Below are 20,601 nucleotides of genomic sequence, written 5' to 3'. Positions count from 1 at the left end.
TCCCTGCCACAAGAAGCAGGGATGACCACTAACTTTGGATGGCTTTCAAGGAAGACTAGACAAATTCATGGAGGAGAGAGAGGGCTATCGATGGCTTCTAGCCATGATGGCTCTGCTCTGCTTCCACGGTCAGAAGCAGCGATGCTACTGAATCCCAGTTGCTGGAAACCACAGGAGTCAAGAATTGCTCTTGTGCTCAGGTCCCGCTTGCAAGTTTTCCATTCAGGCGCCTGGCTGGCCACTGTGAGAACAGGATGCTGGCCTAGATGGGCCATTGGCCTGACGGAGCAAGCTCTCCTTCCATTCTTGTGTCTGCAATATGGGAATCGCAATGCTGAACTAGCTTACATGCTGCCTGGGGCTGATGGGAGTTGTAGTCCAAAACAGCTGGAGGGCAACAGGTTGGGGAAGACTATTCTGATTGCAGTGCCAACTCTCCTCTTATCTGCAAAGGACCCCTGGATGGTTAAGTCCCGTCAAAGGCAACTATGGGGTTGCAGTGTTCATCCTGCTTTTAGGACGAGGGAGCCGGCGTTTGTCCACAGACAACTTTCCGGGTCGTATGGCCAGCGTGGGGTGCTGTGATGGAAACCAGAGCTCATGGAAACACTGTTTACCTTCCCGCTGGAGCGGTACCTATTTATCTACTTGCACTGGTATGCTTTCAAACCGCTAGGTTGGCAGGAGCTGGGACAGAGCAATGGGAGCTCACCCTGATGCGGGGATTCAAACCGCTGACCTTCTGATTGGCAAGCCCAAGAGGCTCAGTGGTTTAGACCACAGCGCCACCTGCGTCCCCTCTTATCTGTGTGCTTGTGTGTGTGTGAGAAAGAGTGAGAGTGCTGTTGTCAGCTGTGAAGGTGAGCTGTGTATGTGTGTTGGCGATCTCTGCGGATGCTGCAGGAAATGTCTTCGCTGTTCCCCATTGCTGCCTTTCCTCCATATTCCGTCTCTGAATCCAGTCGCTCCGGAGAGCAGCCTCTGCAGCACCCTTCCTGACTCAGACAAAAGGGGTCAGGAAATGCAGCTGTGGCGAGGCTGAATGCTGGGAAGCATGACCCCTAACTCCACCCCACATCCAGGAAATGAGACGGGGCCTGACTGCTGTACAGGGCTGGGCTGGGGGTAGAGAGATTGAGAGAAGGAGGGTCGTGGACACGCTCAGCAGGAAGCGGGACACCCGCAGTGGTGGCTTGGCTTTGATCAGGGGACGTCTCTCCCTCCAGATGTTCTCGGACTGCACTTTACCATCATCCCTGGCTACAGATCATGCTTGCTGGGAATGATGGGAATTGCAGTCCAGAGATTTCCCTACTAGGAAAAGGTGTGCAGCCATGACAGTTTAAATGAGAGCCCAGGGTGGTGTAGCGGTTAGAGTGTTGTACAGCGGTACCTTGGTTCTCAAACGCCTTGATAGTCAAACAACTTGGAACCCAAACACTGCAAAACCGGAAGTTCCGGTTTGCGAACTTTTTCGGAAGCCGAACGTGCCCCATTCTGAGTGCCACACTTCCATTTTGAGTGCTACACTGAGGTCTGTCTGTTTTTGCTATTTATCTTGCGTTTTTGTTTTTGCGGCTTTTTTGTTTTGTTTTTGTGACTGTGTGGAACCCAGTTCAGCTACTGATTGACTGATTGTGTGACTGCAGTACATTGATTATTGCTTTCATTTTATTGATCAGTGGTCTTGTTAGATAGTAAAATTGATGTGAAACTGCTGTTTTAGGGGTTGTTTTTAAAAGTCTGGAATGGATTAATCCGTTTTGCATTACAGTGGTACCTCAGGTTACATACGCTTCAGGTTACAGACTCCGCTAACCCAGAAATAGTGCTTCAGGTTAAGAACTTTGCTTCAGGATGAGAACAGAAATTGTGCTCCAGCGGCACGGCAGCAGCAGGAGGCCCCATTAGCTAAAGTGGTGCTTCAGGTTAAGAACAGTTTCAGGTTAAGAACAGACCTCCAGAACGAATTAAATACTTAACCTGAGGTACCACTGTACTTTCTATGGAAAAGCGCGCCTTGGTTTTGGAACACTTTGGTTTTGGAAGGGACTTCCAGAGTGGATTAAGTTTGAGAACCAAGGTACCATTGTACTAGGACCCAGGAAAGGCCCGGGTTCAAATCCTCACTTGGCCTTGTGGCGTTCACTGGGTGACCTTGGGCCCGTTGCTGCTTCTCAGTCTAAATCTACCTCACCGGGTTGTTGCGTGGGCTAAATGAGGAGGGAGAGAACCATGTATGTTACCTTGCTTCTTGGGCGAAAAAAAGGTTCATGCAAAAAACAAAAAGAATTAAAAAAGCGGCACCATAGCACTTTAAACGTATGGTGCAAATGCAGCCCTTGCTCTTAACGTCCAATTTTTATTGGTAATTTTAATGCTGCAATTCCTGGAGCGGCTTGACAATCCATCCCCAGGGAACCATGGAAACCGTAGTTCTGTGAGGGAGGGAATAGGGACCTCCTAAAAGTACCCCTCGCAAACTTTATTTCCCAGGAGCCTTTGCAGGCAGCCGTCTGTGGCTGTTCAAACCAGCACGATACTGCTTTAAGGATGCACTGCAGATGGCCCTCTGGTGCCACAAATCTGCTTGAAAATAGAGAGATAATCTTTATTCGCATTAGCCAACTGCCGTAGCAACATAAAACAAACAGTATATACAATTAAAAAGACGACAATGGGTAAAAAGGGCAATCAAATGACCAAGATTATTGTTCAGATAGTGGCCCTTAATCTCCTTGCACCCTCGATAAACCTAGCAACCTTTGCTGTTGTCTGATCATTTTGATCTGATAAAAGAAAGTGTGGCCGCAGATGGGCTGCCTGGGATGGTAAGTAAGAGTGGGGTAATGATCCCATTCCTCAGATCTTTATAAAGGGGACAGGACAGGAGAACATGAGCCACTGTTTCCAGGTTGCCGTCTCCACAGAGGCAGAGTTGTTTCACTTTTTTTTTCTTTCAAATAAATTTTTATTGTTTTCAACATGTAAGTCATAACTCTACTGTTTTACATTGGAGGTGTTATTCCAGTCCTGCTAGTGTCTTAATATTTTTGTTGTTCTCCTTTATATATTCAATAAATTTATTCCAATTGTTATTGTATCTCTGGTCCTCTTGGTCCCGGATCCTTCCTGTCAATTTGGCAAGTTCCGCAAAATCTATCATCTTTACCTGCCACTCCTGGATGGTTGGTAAATCTTCTGTTTTCCATCTTTGGGCCAGTAAAGTTCTTGCGGCGGCTGTGGCATAAATGAACAAGTTCTGATCTTTTATTTTAATTTCTTTTCCCACCAGACCTAGCAAAAATGCCTCTGGTCTTTTAGGAAAAGTATACTTAAATATCTTAAGTTCATTATAGATTAACTCCCAGAACCTTTTTACCTTGCCACAGGTCCACCACATATGAAAGTAATCGCCGTCTATTTCCCAGAGTTGTTTCTCAGTTGGAATCTTATGGTATCTGCCCTCATGTACGGCAGAGGGCATCGCACAAATTGGCTTTTTTTATTTGTTAAAGTGACCGTGACAATCCTTGCCCGCTGCGTGCTCGGAACCAGAGGGTAGGAGAGTTTATCCCTGCCTCTTGACCTCTGCAAGTGTTGTGTGGGGTTTGTGGTTCCCAATTTGAGACCACCACCTCTAGGGATTTTCCCTGTTGCCCAGGCCCGTGTGTGTGTGCCCAGCGATGCCATTCTTTGGGTGGAGGTCTCCTGGGCACCGTCCGAGGCTTAGTGGCAGTCGCGTGTGTGAGTCATTGGGCTCCGTGCCGGGGGAGTGGGTGGCTGCAGGGACACTGGTCCCCTGTGTCAGCCGGGACACTGCCTCCATTGTGTGCGGCGTCGCCCGGAATCTCGAGGGTTTTGAGCCGAGGTGGGCCAGAGTGGGGTGGGTGGAGCCGGTCTCTACGATGCCCTTTATCCATCTTGGAGTGACCATTTGCCTTTTACGCTGCTGCCACCCCTCCCTCCCCACACAGCTGGAGGCCACGCTGGACCTGACCGAGCGGCGGCAGATCCGCTCCGCCATCCGGGAGCTGCGGCGGCAGGAGCTGGAGCGAGACGAGGAGGCGCTGGCATCCAAGCGCTTCCGGACGGAGCGCTGTGCAGAACGGCAGGAGAACAAGGAGAACGTGCTGAGGTGGGTCCCGGGAACCCCTTTCTTTCCCCCTCTAATCTGCTTGCTTAGCCTCTCCCCCCATTACTTCTAAATAATTGCAGAATCAGTTGCGGAATTTCTAGGATTGCGGAATTTCTAGGGTTGCGGAATCTCTAGGGTTGCAGGTGGCTTTGCTGATGTGTGTTGCCCTCTACGCATGTATCATGCGGATTGGGGAAGACTCCCTTCCTGAAACCCTGGAGAGCTGCTGCCAGCCAGTGTAGGTTGTATTGCGCTAGATGGACCAATGGTCTGACTCTGGATAGTGAAGGGCTGTAGCTCAGAGGCAGAGCATCTGCTTTGCATGCAGAAAGGTCACTGGTTCAATTCCTGGCATCTCCAGGTAGGGATGGGAAAGAAAGATCTCCATCTGAAATCCCAGACAGCCTCTGCCAGTCAGTGTAGGCAGTACTGAACTAGATGGACCCCACTGATCTGATTCAGTATAAAGCAACTTTCTAGGAAGGTTTCTGTCCCTGATATGCTGGAGGGGGTCAGGCAAGACGCCTCCCTGCCAGCTTACTGGCCCAATGGTCTCACAGATCTTAGCCATCACCCCCCACCTGAAGATGTGTCCCTTGTGCCTTGTTCCCTACAGATCACTGCGGCTGGAGGAGGAGCAGAAGCAGCAGCAGAAAACTCTGGACATCCTATCCGGGAAGTTGGAAACCATCCAGGATGTGGAGGAACTGACTGCTTTGGTGAGTGGCTTGGGCACCTTGTCCTCTTTTGAACGTGCCTGCCTTGGCTTTTGAAGTAGAGGGGATAAAGAGACGGAACAAAGAGCCAAAGTCCCGTGTTCGAATCCTGTCCCTTGCTGTTGGGCAAGCCCCATCCTCTCTCAGTATAAGCCGTCTCAGTTTGCAATATACTCGGGACTTGTTTACTTCTGAGATTACCCCCACTCGACCGCTTCGATCCCCACTCGATCTGCACTTGTAAGAAATGGGTTCTTTTAGTGAGGGAACTCTCTGGGAAACGCTCTGAATTTTCAGAAGCTTGATGTCAATATGAACTTCACGACTGCAAAGTGGCAGGCTGCTGGCTTCCTTCCTGCAGCTTTTTACTTGGGTCTGAGCTGGCTGGGAGTTCTGGATCCGACATTCTCCAGGCTCTGGGGAGATAACTGCCTCGTTTGTCTCTTTCCCTGGCCGCTGCTAAGTGCCTTGGCAAGGAAAGAGTGCCCTTTAGTGGCCAGCTCATGTAACTGTTCCTGTATTTCAGGGATTTTTTGGGGGGGGCACTTTTCCTCTAGAGGGCCACATTCTCTCCTGGACAACCTTCTGAGGGCCACATGCTGGTGGCAGGTAGGGCCAGAGTCAAAGTCAAATGGAGCAATGAATGTGCACTTTGCCTTAGGACACTAGGCTGGTTTCTGCAGACATTCCCCTGCCTGTTTCCGCCTTCCAGCGGAAGTAAGAGTAAGAGGCACTGATAGAGTCCCAGGACACATCTTGTTCCCCGTTGTCAGAAATCGATCTTTCAGTGCAGCAGCACCTATGGAACTCCCTGCCTCTTGATATCAGGCGGCCGACTTCACTGTACTCTTTTCAGAGCCCGCTAAAAACATTTTTTTAAAAATAGATAAGCCCACCCAGATGCATAGAACGTTGATGCGAGTTTTAATCTGTTTATATTCTATTGTTATTTTACCTGTGAATTTTTCCGAATGATAATTTTATTGTATGACCTTTGAAGTAAACCAACCCCACCCCCTTTTTTGCAATAAAGCAGTGCCTAAATTTTGTGAAATAAGAATAATAAAATCTCAGCTGTTCAAAAGTATCCAGGGAAGGTGTGAAGCAAAGCTGGAGAGGGGCGTGGCCCAATGAGAGGAGGTGTGGCTTTCGAAGATGTGTGTCCTTGGGAAAGCATCCAGGGTGCATTTTCAATGCTGCATTTTAGGGTGTCTGGCTGTGGCCAACAGGTCCCTCCTTGAAAAGCAAGCAGGGTCTTCTCAGTGTTGGCCCCTCTGTTTCACCATGTGGAGATCACCCATGTTTCTCCTCATTTAAAAAAAAATGAATAAAAATGACACACTAGTCTAACCAGTGGGTATTCGCATGCACGTTGGGGCTCACAGCATCGATCCTGTCTGCGCCCAGCTGGCCCAGAGGTGGCCTTGACTTGGGGAGAATGAGGCAGACCTGTAAAAGTGGCTGACCTTTCCTTTTCTTCCATCAGATGCGGGCGGCCAGCGAATACGAGGAACGGAAACTGATCCGCGCCGCCATTCGCAAACTGCGCGCTGAAGAAATTGAAGGTACGACGGGCTCTGACTTAAGGGGAGGAAGAGAGACATGAACCTCCCCAGGGTGTTTGTGTGTGTCTTCCAGGAATTGTAAGGGCCGGAAAGGAGGGGACTGGCGAAAGTGCGGAAGGAACAGCCGAGAGACCATTTTGCTTATTTGTATTTGTTGCTTATTATATACAGTGGTACCTTGGGTTAAGTACTTAATTTGTTTCGGAGGTCTGTTCTTAACCTGAAACTGTTCTTAACCTGAAGCACCACTTTAGCTAATGGGGCCTCCTGCTGCTGCCACGCCGCCGGAGCATGATTTCTGTTCTTAACCTGAAGCACTATTTCTGGGTTAGTGGAGTCTGTAACCTGAAGCGTCTGTAACCTGAAGCGTATGTAAACCAAGGTACCACTGTATATTTTTAGGACCTAGTGTATTATTGTGGCTCCTTAACAAACTTGTTTTAAATACAGTGGTATTTAAAACACTTCGGGTTACAGACGCTTCAGGTTACAGACACCGCTAACCCAGAAATAGTACCTCGGGTTAAGAACTTTGCTTCAGGATGAGAACAGAAATTGAGCAGCGGCAGCGTGGTAGCAGTGGGAGGCCCCATTAGCTAAAGTGGTACCTCAGGTTAAGAACAGTTTCAGGTTAAGAATAGACCTCCGGAACGAATTAAGTTCTTAACCCGAGGTCGCACTGTACGGCTTTTTAAAATTATTGAATCCCGCTGTCGGGAATATCCAGTGAAGCCGACATTGTTGCAAGATTCAGGGCAGATAAAAGAGAGAACCTCTTTGCACGGTACATTGTTGAACTCCATAACTCACTTCCTCAGGAGGCAGTGATGGCCACTAACCTAGACAGCAAGGACTATCTTAGGCATATACGGCACTGGGGTGCAAAGATTCACCTGGCGCCCCCCCCCCCGTTGCCCAGTCCCAGGCCTCAGCCTCTCGCTGACTCGGTCGCCCCCGAACTTGTGGCGCAGAGCCGCCCACAGCAGAAGAGCCTTTCACGGCGCTCTGACCAATGGGTGGGCTCTCCCCCAGACTCAACTCTCGGGCCCCAGGCTCTTGGCCTGGCAGCCCTGAGAGCCCGGCGCCCGGGTGCCCCTCACCCCTAGTGCCTATGGGTAAGACAGCCCTGTAAAGGGACCCCTGACCATTAGGTCCAGTCGTGACTGACTCTAAGGTTGCAGCGCTCATCTCGCTTTATTGGCCGAGGGAGCCGGCGTACAGCTTCCGGGTCATGTGGCCAGCATGACTAAGCCGCTTCTGGCGAACCAGAGCAGCGCACGGAACGCCGTTTACCTTCCCGCCGGAGGGGTACCTATTTATCTACTTGCACTTTGACGTGCTTTTGAACTGCTAGGTTGGCAGGAGCAGGGGCCGAGCAACGGGAGCTCACCCCGTTGCGGGGATTCGAACTGCCGACCTTCTGATCGGCAAGCCCTGTGGTTTAGACCACAGCGCCACCCGCGTCCCAAGACGGCCCTGTAGACAGCTTTAAAAGAGGATCAAATAAATTTGAGGTGGTGGAGGTTTTCAGTGCTACTAGCCACGATGCCTACGCTCTGCCTCCATGATTGGAAGCGGCAAAGCTTCTGAATTCCGGTTGCTGGAAACCGCAGAGGGGGAGAATGGCTCTTGGGTGAGAATCCTGCTTGCGGGTTTCCCAGGTGAGGCATCTAGTTGGCCACTGGGAAAAGAGGATGCTGGACTAGATAGGCCATTGGCCGGATCCATGCTGGTAGTGGGTGGGCCTGGGCCCCACCCACCTGTTGTTGTAAATAAAAATATGCCCTTTTCCCTTATGGGGTATCCAAGAGCCCATATAGAGTCCTTACATAGGTTACCTATTGGTAGGAGAAAAAAACAGAGGCCAACCAGAGAATATTGAGAAGCAAAGCAGCTAGTAAGCTTGATCTTTATTGATCTGTTGCAACAGGGTACTCCCCTCACACGCAGGAGAGGAAGAGGACCCAGAACAATGGCCTGCAAGGCCTTATAAAGACTTTTGAAATTCCCATTCTCTAGATCAAGACCACCCCCAGAAACATTATGCATACATCACAGAAGGGGTGTAATCTAAGACCACCCCTCAGATACATCCCACCTACATCACAGAAATTTAAATGTTGTTTTTCTCTTGTCCTTGTTTATCTCCTGTCTGGCAAGTTACTTGATTGGGGAGCCTGGCCATTCTTTTGTAGTGGTAAAATACTTATTTCCTGGGCCAGGTCACAGGCTCACACCTTATTCAAACACAGATTAAGACAGGATTTGTGAAGGAAGAGACAATGGGGAGGCTTTTCCATTTTTACCATGCAGAGAAACATTTGCTCAGTTTAGGAATCAAAATGGTTCCAGGTTGGCTTTCCTGTGTTGATCTATGTATGTGCAGTTATGAACATTACCATATCTAAGACCATAAAATTCCTATCACACTGTCAACTATGCAGAAAAGCATGCCTCCCAACCAATTGGCAGTGAGGAAAGCTGCGGGGCATGCTGATTGGTGCATTCCTCGGCCGCCGCCTTTTAGTTGGGTGGCAGCGGGCGGAAGGATGGTGGGAACAGCTAAAGAGCTTGCGGGTCTGTGCTGGGGAAGAGGATCCACTGGCCGGAAGAGAGGGGGCACGGGGGCCTTGCGGAAGTCAGTTGAGGGCCGCATGCGATGAGTTCCGGGAAGCGAACCTCCAGAGGCGAAACCTGCTTTATTTATTCTCTTCCCCTCTCAAGCTGCAGCTTTGGCGGGGAAAGCTTACTACCACCGGCGGGAGACGGATGAGGCCCTGGGGGTCAAAGGAAGGGAAGGAAACACAGCGGACGGGGGCATCTCTGAGGTGAGCAGAAGTCATGTGCAAAAAGAAGGTCACAAACGTACCAATCAGCTCTTCTCTCTGCCTCTCCTCCAACCTCCCACCCTCCACCCATTCCATTCCTCATGCACTTCACCTTGTAATGAATTCTTTCACAGAATGGCCGAAACGTTGTGAGTCTAAGTAAAGTAAGGACCCTGAGCATTAGGTCCAGTCGTGGCCGACTCTGGGGTTGCGGCACTCATCTCGCTTTACTGGTCGAGGAAGCTGGTGTACAGCTTCCGGGTCATGTGGCCAGCATGACTAAGCCGCTTCTGGCGAACCAGAGCAGTGCACGGAAACGCCATTTACCTTCCCGCCGGAGCGCTACCTATTTATCTACTTGCACTTTGACATGCTTTCAAACTGCTAGGTGGGCAGGAGCAGGGACTGAGCAACGGGAGCTCACCCCTCGCGGGGATTCGAACCACCGACCTTCTGATCGGCAAGTCCTAGGCTCTGTGGTTTAACTCACAGTGCCACCGGTGTCCCATAGTGCCACCTGCGTCCCATGTAATTCTTAAGTACGCAACGTGAAATAGTGCGCATTTGGAGTTTGTGAAATTTAAAGAAAAAGGAATGTGACACTGAAAAAAATAGGGGAAAACAGGGTCCCTGCATATCATATAAAGACCGTCTATTAAAAACTTTTTCTTATGAGGCAATAATTGATATTTTTATTTATAGACATATTTATGGACATATTTTAAAGCCGATTTTGCAGGGGCCCCCTCGCCTGCACCCCTGGTGGGAGCCTTCCTCACTACCCCCTAGCTATGTCCCTGCCGGGAAGCTGCCTTAGATGTAGTCAGACCCCCTGATCCATCCATCTCAATATTGCCTACATTGACTGGCAGCAGCAGCGGCTCTCCGGCATTCCAAGCATGGATTTTCTGCTTGCCCTATGTTGAGATGCCATTGGTGACCGAACCTGTATCGTACTGCCTGCAAAGCAGGCCCCCAGGCCACCTGAGCTGTGGCTGTTGGGGTCAGGGACAGTGGGAGTTTTAGCTTGGAGGGCCACAGATTCCCCTCCTCTCTCCTAGGAGGTCTGGGGTGAGCCGAGGGGTGTGGTTTGCAGGGGTTCCTCTTGGAAGGGCCGTTGGTTGCTGCCGTTTCGGTCCTTGTTCAGTTTGGCAGGACTCTGGGCTCACATCGCGCCCTGCAGGGTTTGTGGGAAATGCAGCGTTGCAGATTTGGGTTTCCCGAGCAGTGGTGTGAGTTGTCCACTAGATGGCAGTTTTCTCCCAGGGAAAAAAGAGAGGAAGATTTCGGTTTAGCCCAGGTCCTTGCTTAGAAACTTGTTTCTGATGAAGGGTGTCTGGAGTTGCCATGCTCACACACCCCTCCAACTCACACCCCCCCCAACCTAGATGGACGCAGAAACATTTGTCTTCCCTCTGTGGGGTTTTGCTCACTTTGAACTCCAATCCATGAAGACGGGCAGATACATATATATATATATAGAGAGAGAGAGAGAGAGAGAGGGAGAGAGATATTGCATCCTTATTCAATCATGGTGAATTTTTAAAAAGAGAGCTGTGTTCTACATTTAAACTGGCACATGCTGCGGCCCCAATCCAAATCACTGCCTTCCTCCGCCAGGTTGCTTTTTGGAAAAGGCATGGGGCGTGGGTGGGGGGGGCCCTGCGGTAGTTTTGGATGTCAACTCCCTCCAGCCCACCCTCCCCCCCCAGCCGAGTTGGAAGCTGCAATCCAAAAATGGCTGCACTGACTGTGGCCGATGGAAGTTGTAGTCCGGGAACACCTGGAGGGCACTGGATGCTTGGCGAAGGCTGCCTTCAAACCGTCGTGCGGGTGGTCTCTCCCCTGTTGCCTCCCCCCATGCAAAGCCCCCTCTCAAATTTCTCCTCCCTCCCCCAAATTCCCACATTCTGTTCAGCATCTTTGAAAAAGAGTCAGGGGACCGGGGACTGTGGTTGCCTAGCAACCCAGAGTTAACCTGGATGGATGGATTATTTTGAGGAGGGGGCTGCATCTGGTTGCTTAGTAACCGCTCCCACATAGATGCAAGCTCTGCCTAATTGTTCGTTGTGGTAGGGGGATCGACTCCCTAATTTCAACGGCTCCCATAGTTTTGGACCCTCGTCTTGTTTTGGAGAGCAGGAGCTGAGGAGAGCGTTTGGATGGGTGTGACAAGGTAGTGTGTGTGTGTGTGTGTGTGTGTGTGTGTGTGTGTGTGTACACGTCTGCTGGATGCTGCCCTCAGCTGGCTATCACCAAACCTTTGTCTGCCTCTCAGATTCTTCCTCTGAGGTGCTACACCTGACCTGTTGTGTGGTGATTTGGGGATACCTCCCCGCAGGTGAATAAAGACCTTGCTTAAAAAACGAAATAAAAAAACCTGGCTCCTTGATTCCGTGCCGATTCAGAACCCTCTCGCCTCTGGACTTACTGTCGCAAATGCAGGTCGCTGCTGCCACTCTGCACATGCACAGACGCCCGTAAGGGTGAAAAGCCCATCCTTTGGAAGCTACTTTTCTAATCGGGCATTGGATTGAATGGGTGTGGCAGTATGCGAGTAGATGTTTGCGGCTGCAGGTGTGCTCAGGTGAGGTCGCCGAGTCGTATGCAGAGTGATGCTGGCTGACACCGCGCTCTCCCTCTCCCATCTCTCCTCAGGTGCAGGAGCGGGAATTGATCAGGGCCCAGATCCGGGAGCTGCGAAGCCAGCAGCGTCAGGACGCGAAGCCAGCAGACATGCCGGGTGAGTCTACCTCTGCGATCAAGGGTCGGGGAACTAAGGGGTGGGGTTTCTCTCTTCCGCCGGTCGTGACCTTCTTTCCCATCCATCCTTTCCGGCAGATTCCTCCACCCCCGCGGGAACTCTCCTGCTCCTGGACCCTGTCGCCGGGCAAGCACCCGCCGAGCCACCCTCGCTGTCAGAGAGCGGGCCGGATCCAGAGTCGAGCGCCGAGGCCAGCTCCCGAGACAGCGACTCCAGGACTGAATCGCCTCCCGCTTCCGAGGAGGAGACGGGCACTGGCCACATTTCCGCTCCAGAAGACAGCGAGGGGTTGAGAGCTCCCGAAGGAGCGTCCGCTGCCAGCAAGCCTCTGCAAGGGCTGCCAGATGCTCCGAGCGCAGCAAGCGATTCCTCCCAGGAAGAGGAGGCTTCCCCGAAGTTACCGAGCGAAGAGACTCCGAGAGAACGGGTATGTGGGCGCCTAACCTCACAGGAAGGGGATGAATAGTGCAGGTGTGGGGAAAGGTTTGCCACCCAAGGGCCACCTTCCCTTCTGGGCAACTTTCCAGGGGCTGCATGCTGGAGATGCGAGAGGTCAGTGGTCAAAGTGGGCGGGGCAGTGAATGCACATTTTACAGTAGGGTAGTTTCTATACAGCTCTCCATCCTTCATTTTGAGGATTTGATGACACTTTTTAGGCAAGCAGGAACTTTCAGGGTGCATGTGAGGTGGCCTTGGGGCGAGGGGGTGTGGTTGGTAGGGAGGGAAGAAGGCATCATTTGCCCTTCCGCCTAGTACAGTTGTACCTCGGGTTACAGACGCTTCAGGTTACAGACGCTTCAGGTTACAGATTCCGCTAACCCAGAAATAGTACCTCGGGTTAAGAACTTTGCTTCAGGATGAGAACAGAAAGCGTGCTCTGGTGGCGTTGCAGCAGCAGGAGGCCCCATTAGCTAAAGTGGTGCTTCAGGTTAAGAACGGACCTCCAGAATGAATTAAGTACTTAACCCGAGGTACCACTGTATTTGCCACATGTAAAAAGTAAGAGAAGAAAACAATGTCGTTTTCGGTGGAACAAGAACTATAGCAGAATGGAAACACTGCTGTAGCTCCCAACATTATTATTATTTTTTGCTAGAGAGGAAGCAGCCAGCAGTGGGTGGCCCTCGCTCCAGGATCCCAAGGGGGTTGCACTGAGAACCCTCTTCGTAAAATGAAGGGGAAAGACCTCTGTTTTAGCAGAGGCGTTCAGTGCAACGCCAGCCCACCCCACCCACCCTGGTCCTTGAGCCCATCATCGTCAGAGAGGCTTGTCACCCGATGTCACTGCAACAGAGAGACAGTGAGGTGTAGTGGTTACAGCAGCGGTTCCCAAAGTGGGTGGTAGGGCCCACTGGTGGGGTGGGAGGATTACCTGGGGAGGCGGTAAGAGGCATGAAGAGGCAGCAGCGGGGCAGGGGGGGAGTGTGAATGACCATCAGAGTTTGAAAGGCTGCTATCTCTAGATCAAGTTCATCAATTTGGTTGAATTAATTCAGCTAAATGGTTGGAGTTTGAATAAATGTGAACGTCATCATTACTGTTTTGAATTTCAGTGTGCCATTCTCTTCCTTAACGAGCCATACAAACTGCTTTTCTGAATACAGTGGTACCTTGGTTCTCGAACTTAATCCATTCCGGGAGTCTGTTTGACTCCCGAAACCGTTCGAAAACCATGGCGCGGCTTCCGATTGGCTGCAGGAGCTTCCTGCACTCAAGCAGAAACTGCGTCGGACGTTCGGCTTCCGAAAAACGTTCACAAACTGGAACACTTACTTCCAGGTTTGCGGTGTTCGGGAGCTGATTTGTTTGGGAGCCTAGCCGTTCGAGTACCAAGGTACCACTGTAATGCTTTTTTACAGGGTAGGGGGAACCAGAGATGAGTTTATGGAGCTAAGGGTACGGTGGCCTGAAAAGGTTTGGGAACCACTGAGTTAGAGTGTCGGACGAAGACCTTGGGAGATCAAGGTTCAAATCCCCACTTGGCCATATAGAATCATAGCACAACAGTCTAATCGCCTCCAATTCAGGAATAGGAAATGTCAGGGATTGAACCTGCAACGTTGACGTTATCAGTGCTTTCTCAGCCTAAACCTACCTCCCAGGGTTGTTGTGGGGATTAAATGAGGAGAACCATGTGCGCCAGCCTTCAGCTGATAGCGTATACAGCGGTACCTTGGTTTAAGAACAGCCCTGTTTACGAATGGTTTGGTACCTCGGTTTACGAACTCCACAAAACCGGAAGTAGTGTCCTGGTTTGAGAACTTTACCTCGGTTTAAGAGCGGAATCCAAACGGTGGAAGGGCACCGGTGGTGGGAGGCCTCATTAGGGAAAGCGCACCTCAGTTTAAGAACGATTTTGGTTTATGAACGGACTTCTGGAACGGATTGGGTTCGTAAACCGAGGTACCACTGTAAAGGCAATAAATCGGGTGGTCAGCAGGTGGGTGGGACCTGCCTCGGGCAAAATTTGGCCCGTGAGGAAGAGAGGGGCAGACACAGATCTGGTGGGGTGAATTCTGGCTGCTCTTTTGAGATCTGTCAACCTGCGTGGCTGGGCAATGGGTTCGATTTTTACCCTATTTTCTCTCCAACCTCCCGCAGGATGCACCTCAAGCCCCAGAGCAGGAAGCAGATGTCGTGGACAGCAGAGAAAGTGGTAAGGTCTTGAGCCAAGCATAACCGGCTGGTGGACATTGGCTGACGGGTGCTGAGTTGCACTGGGGGTGCTGAGCCTACTGAGAGGGGGGCTGCCTTTGGGATACTGTGGGTCAGCCTGCACTAGATAAGCTGTTAGCTGCAGCCAGTGTGGCTGGGGAATTGTAGGCCCCTTAAACATGAGGATGTTGAAACGTGCCTTTGATGGAGCCAAAGCCCTTGCTCCATCTAGCTCAGTGTGGTCTACACTGACCGGCAGCAGCCCTCCAGTGGTTTTTGGACAGGGATATTTCCTTTCCAGTCCTAACTGGAGATGTTGCATGGCAGTGAACCCGGCACCTTCTCCATGCAGAACAGATGCGCTACGGCTGAGCTGGTGGCCCTTCGCCATACTTGAGCCAGAAACCTGGTCAATCTGGCTCAGTATTTTCTATCTACACCAGGCATCCCCAAACTTGGCCCTCCAGATGTTTTGGGACTACAACTCCCATCATCCCTAGCTAACAGGACCAGTGGTCAGGGATGATGGGAGTTGTAGTCCCAAAACATCTGGAGGGCCGAGTTTGGGGATGCCTGATCTACACCAACTGCCTGCGTTTCCCAGCCCTGCCTGGAGGTCTTGGGAATTCCACCTGCGACATTCTGCATGCAAAGCAGATGCTCTACTGCTGACCTATGACCTTCCCCCATATCACAGGAAGCTGCTTTATGTTAAGCCCATGTAGCTCAGTACTTTCAACACTGACTGGCAGCAGCTTCCTGGAGTTTCAGACCAGGGCCTCTTCCTGCCCTACCTGTAGATGCCTCTGGGGATTGAGCCAGGCACCTTTTGCACGCAAATTAGATGTCTGGCCAGTGACCTATTGGTCCACCTAAGCCAGTGCTGCCTCCACTGACCTGCAGCAGCTCTCCAGGGATTCACAACTGTACCCGGAGATGTCATCAGGGATTGAACCTGGAACCTTTTGCATGCAAAACGGACGCATTACCGCTGTGTTCCATCCCCGAGTGGCGTCCTTTCCCTTCTGCCGAAAGAGAGCTGTGTGTTCATCGTGCATGTACTCCCACCAGCCCCAACCGGCAGCCCACACCTTCCTTTCTAGAAACCGTACCCGTGTCTGGAATCATGGTGTGTGTGTGTGTGTGTGTGTGTGTGTGTGTGTGTAGCAGGCCCTCTAAGGCACCCCAGAGCTCTCTGGCCGCAGGCTGGCCTTGACGGCGCGGTGTCGCTTGCTTACGAGAGCTGAGCGCAAGCCCTGGGAGAGATAATAATAATAATTTAATAATTTATTATTTATACCCCCGCCCATCTGGCTGGAGACGCCACATCTAGCCTTTAATCCCGGCAACATCCTTGCCCAAGCCTTAGACCTCGCCCTCTCTTCACCCCAGCTGCAATTTTGGAAAAACTCCGGCCACCCCTGTTCCATCCTCTGTAAGGCTCCACCTAGATGGGCTCAGGCCCCTCGACCCGGATCTGCTGCAAAGGGAGTCCGGGGTCTGCCCTGGCCCTGGGAGACGTGCCCCTTGTTTTGGGTTCTGGGCCTCTCTCTGCGGTTATCCTTGCGTCCCCTCCCTGCTTTCCCCCCTTCTGCCAGGCAGCGTCTAAGGCTTCCTCCAAGGGCCATGAAAGGGAATCTGTTGCTCCGCCAAGCTGGACCTTTTGCATTCCTTCTCCCAATAAGGTCAGGAACGGCTCCTCGCTCCATCCTCAGCTGCCTTCTCCCTCCCACCCCCCCACCCCGTCTTCCTTTCTCCTCTGGGCTTTGCTCTGTCCCAGTCTCTCTCTCTCTCCCCCCCCCCCCGTTCCCTGGCAGATCAAGGAGGCTCCAGGGCCCCCTTTTGCAAACACATTCTCCCTCCACTTCGACCAAATCTCCAATCTTCAGTCACGTTCCTTGTTGCCCCTCTCGCCTTCTTAACTTTCCCGAAGGGTGCAGAGACTCCCAAGAGTTTGGCGAGGCCGGCTGCGGAAACCGACGGGAGGTGTTTTTTTAAAAAACAAAAAAACACATTGACGTCTTTTGTTGCTCTTCTGCAGTTCATCACCCACCCTGGGATCTTTCGGGAGGGAGGGCGAATCGTAAATCCAGTGCTTAATAACAGTCGGAAAGGAATAATTATGAAGAGTTGTCCTTTCCTCTGGCCCCAAAGTTCAGCCACAGGGCAGAAGTTGTGGCTCTTCTTGCACAACAAACACACACACCATGGAATGGGAACCCCTGGCAACGAGAATTCTTAGAAGTGGGGAACTGGGACAGGCTGTCTTGCTATCCCATGTTTTTGAAGGCTTTTTGCATCATTATTGTCTATTAAGGCCAGGCACCATCACCCCCCTTCGCAGCTATTATTATGGCTGTAACAGAGTGACACGACATCAGCCTTGTCTGCGCAAGGTCCTGAGTTCAATCCTCTGCTGAGAAAAGACCCCTGCCTGAATCCCTGGAGAGCTGCTGCCAGTCCGAGTGGACAGTACTGAGCTAGGTGGACCCAATGGCCTGACTTTGGTATAAGGCAGCTTCCTACATTGATTTTAGAATGAATTGGTTTTAGAATGTATTTTAATTAATTGATAGTGATTTTATGTAAACTGTTACTTTTATTGTTGTTAGCCGCTCTGAGCCCAGCTTCGGCTGGGGAGGACGGGATATAAATAAATTATTATTATTATTATTATTATTATTATTATTATTATTATTATTATTATTACTACTACTACTACTACTACTATTACTACTACTACTACTACATTCCACTTCAATCTGGCCTTTTATCCAGAAGAGTGAGGACTAGAATCTTAGCTCTTTTTTAAGTGGAAGGTGCCACAAACTCAGCGACAGATGGCGCCTGCTTTGTGCATAAGTAGGTCTCAGGTTCAGTCCTCTGGGCAGGGCTGGGAAAATTCAGCTTGGTGCTCTCGACACTGACTGGCAGCAGCTCTCCAAAGGAGATGCCTGGAGGGGCCATTGGGGTTTCACCTGGCGGCTTCTGCATTCCAAGCAGGTGCTCTGCCACCAAGCTATGCTCCTTCCCCGCTGGAGAACCCCTTTGTCTAACCCCGTGGTTCCCAGCGTTGGGCGCACACCCCACGGAGGGGGGCAGTTTGATTTTTAAGGGGGGCAATTCGAGAATGAGCTATTAACACTGAATGGCCTTTTGGGCTTCCTCCATGTGAATAGGAGTTCACTTTTTGAATAATAAGAATTATATGTCACAGGTGGGGGGGTATCAGGATTTTAGGGATGCTTAGGTGGGGCATGGCAAAAAAAAAAAAAGGTTGGGAACCACTGGTTTAAGCCCTTGAGAAGCTTCAGAACCTTTCTTTAACATAGCTTCATTTCTCTCCCCCCCCCCTTGACAGTTTCCTCAGCAGCTCCATCCAGTGCCGCCCCCCAGACCCCTGCCCCTCCAGATGCCCGCTGCGGTGAAACCACACAACCGACGCCACGCCAGGCAACCAGCACAGGTAACAACCGTCTGGCCTAGCAACGGATTGCTTCATGGCTGTGTTAGGGGGACAATCATTCTCTCTCTCTCCTTCTCTGTGGCATAGTTGCTACTTATCCAACAGGACAGAGGTGGCATTGTGTGGGTTTTGTTTCAGCCTCCTCCTAGGTGTTCTGCATTATTTTTATTTTTATTATGCCTTCCAAAGGAAGCTGCCTTAGAATCATAGAAATGTAGAGTGGGAAGAGGCCCTGAGAATCATCTAGTCCTGTGGTTCCCAACGTGGGGCACATGCAACACGGAGGGGGGGAATTTGATTTGGGGGGGACAATTTAGAAGCTGGTCTAGACCAAGTTAATGGCCTTTTAGGCTTCTTCCATGTGAATAAGAAAAGAATTATATGTCACCCGTGGGGGGGGGAATCAGGATTTTAGAGATGCTTAGGTGGGCATGGGACGCGGGTGGTGCTGTGGGTTAAACCACAGAGCCTAGGACTTGCCGATCAGAAGGTCAGCAGTTCGAATCACCGCGACGGGGTAAGCTCCCGTTGCTCAGTCCCTGCTCCTGCCCACCTAGCAGTTCGAAAGCGTCAAAGTGTAAGTAGATAAATAGGTACCGCTCCGGCGGGGAGGTAAACGGCGTTTCCATGCGCTGCTCTGGTTCACCAGAAACGGCTTAGTCATGCTGGCCACATGACCCGGAAGCTGTATGCCGGCTCCCTCAGCCAACAAAGAGAGATGAGCGCCGCAACCCCAGAGTTGGTCACGACTGGACCTAATGGTCAGGAGTCCCTTTACCTTTACCTAGGTGGGGCATGGTCAAAAAATGGTTGGCAACCACTGGTCTAGTTAAACCCCCTGCAATGCAGGAATATGCAACTGTCCCATACGGGGATTGAACCTCCATCCTTGGCGTTATCAGCACCATGCTCTAACCAACTGAGCTATCCAGACCCAATAGTAGACATAGGAATATACGAAGCTGCTTTATACTGAGTCAGATCATTGGTCCATCTACCTCAGTAATGTCGACACTGACTGGCAGCAGCTCTCCAGGGTTTCAAGCAGGGGACGTTTTCTGCCGTACCGGGAGGTGCTGTTGAGGATCGAACCTGTGGCCTTCTGCATGCCAGGCAGCTGCTCTTACCGTTAAGCCGTGGCCCTTTTTAAACAGGAACATAGGAAGCTGCCATTATACTGAGTCCTCTTGTCGCTCCATCTAGCTCCATGTCTTTTACACTGGGTGGCAGCAGGAGCTCGCCAGTGTTTCAAGTTTCTCCCAGCCCTACTTAGAGATTGCGGGGATTTGAATCCGGGACGCTCTGCATGCAAAGCAGAAGCGCCTCCACTGAGCCACGGCCATTCTGCATGGAAGAAATCGGTTATTTAGTGTAATAGCACCTACATTTTGGGACTCTCTGCCTGGACATCAGGAAAGTGCTTTTGCTCTACTCAGTTAGATGCTGCTTGAAACATTTTTGTTTAAGCAAGACTATCCAGACACTGAGGATACTGAGATGAGTTTTATCCCTCTTTAGGAAGGTGCTGTGGTCTAAACCACTCAGCCCCTTGGGCTTGCCGATCAGAAGGTCGGCGGTTCAAATCCCTACGACTGGGTGAGCTCCCGTTGCTCAGTCCCAGCTCCTGCCAACCTAGCAGTTAGAAAACATGCCAGTGCAAGTAGATAAATAGGTACCGCTCTGACGGGAAGGTAAACAGCGTTTCCGTGCTCTGCTCTGGTTTCGGTGTTCCATTGCACCAGAAGTAGCTTAGTCATGTTGGCCACCTGACCCGGAAAAACTGTCTGTGGAGAAACGTTGGCTCCCTTGGCCTGAAAATGAGATGAGCGCCGCAACTCCATAGTTGTCTGCGACTGGACTTAACTGTCAGGGGTCCTTTACCTGCTCCACTGAATTGAAATTTCAGCCTTCACGACATAGGAAAACAGCCAAGTAAACAGCTGTTTTCGTGGAGGAGGGTCAAGATATTAACTGATATGCATGAAATTCCAGATATAGCTATATAATCCCTAGTGTAGTAAGATAAGACCTTTGGAGCAGGCATTTTCAAACAAAAATTTTTATGAACCACCCTACTGATCAACACCCAATGCCCTTTTAAGACGTGTGGTAGAAATGTGGTTGTTGTTGTTATGCATTTTGTGTTTTTTATATTGTGATTTTATGTTGTCACCACCCTGAGGCCTCTGGATGTAGGGCGGCATACAAATAACAACAACAACAACAACAACAACACACTCCTTGCTGTTTTCTCACAGGCATCTGGCTGGCCATTGTGAGAACAGAATGCTGGACATCCAGCCGGGCTCTTCTTATGACCTTATGCTGCTTTGCCCAGTTTACTTAGGGGGCGTCTGGTGGGTGTCCCTGGAGGCATAAGAATTTAAGCCAGAGTGGCTTGCCAACCCAAATAAAATTATTAAGTAAATAAAAATATTATCAAAGAAACAAACAACAATGCTTCTGCTG

The 20,601-nt window shown here is 50.8% G+C and overlaps 1 protein-coding gene across 8 annotated transcripts in view; it reads left to right on the top strand.

The window, feature by feature from the left end:
- Window positions 1-20,601, top strand: part of SMTN (smoothelin) — a 90,201-nt gene that overhangs the window by 21,392 nt on the left and 48,208 nt on the right. For 6 of the 8 annotated variants that reach the window (XM_081174775.1, XM_081174774.1, XM_081174770.1 and 3 more), the window contains exons 3-10: window positions 3,978-4,138; window positions 4,755-4,857; window positions 6,341-6,419; window positions 9,144-9,247; window positions 11,906-11,990; window positions 12,089-12,438; window positions 14,613-14,667; window positions 18,028-18,132. In XM_081174775.1, the coding sequence (XP_081030901.1) occupies window positions 3,978-4,138; window positions 4,755-4,857; window positions 6,341-6,419; window positions 9,144-9,247; window positions 11,906-11,990; window positions 12,089-12,438; window positions 14,613-14,667; window positions 18,028-18,132 (1,042 nt within the window). Of the gene's footprint in view, window positions 1-3,977; window positions 4,139-4,754; window positions 4,858-6,340; window positions 6,420-9,143; window positions 9,248-11,190; window positions 11,424-11,905; window positions 11,991-12,088; window positions 12,439-14,612; window positions 14,668-18,027; window positions 18,133-20,601 lie in introns of those variants that run through there. The other 2 variants (XM_081174772.1, XM_081174776.1) reach the window with 2 other exon arrangements.

Source organism: Podarcis bocagei (assembly GCF_964188305.1).
Source record: "Podarcis bocagei genome assembly, chromosome: 16".
NCBI lineage: Eukaryota > Metazoa > Chordata > Lepidosauria > Squamata > Lacertidae > Podarcis > Podarcis bocagei.
Note: the sequence above shows the minus strand (reverse complement) of the source record. Positions and strands in the feature narration are given on the sequence as shown.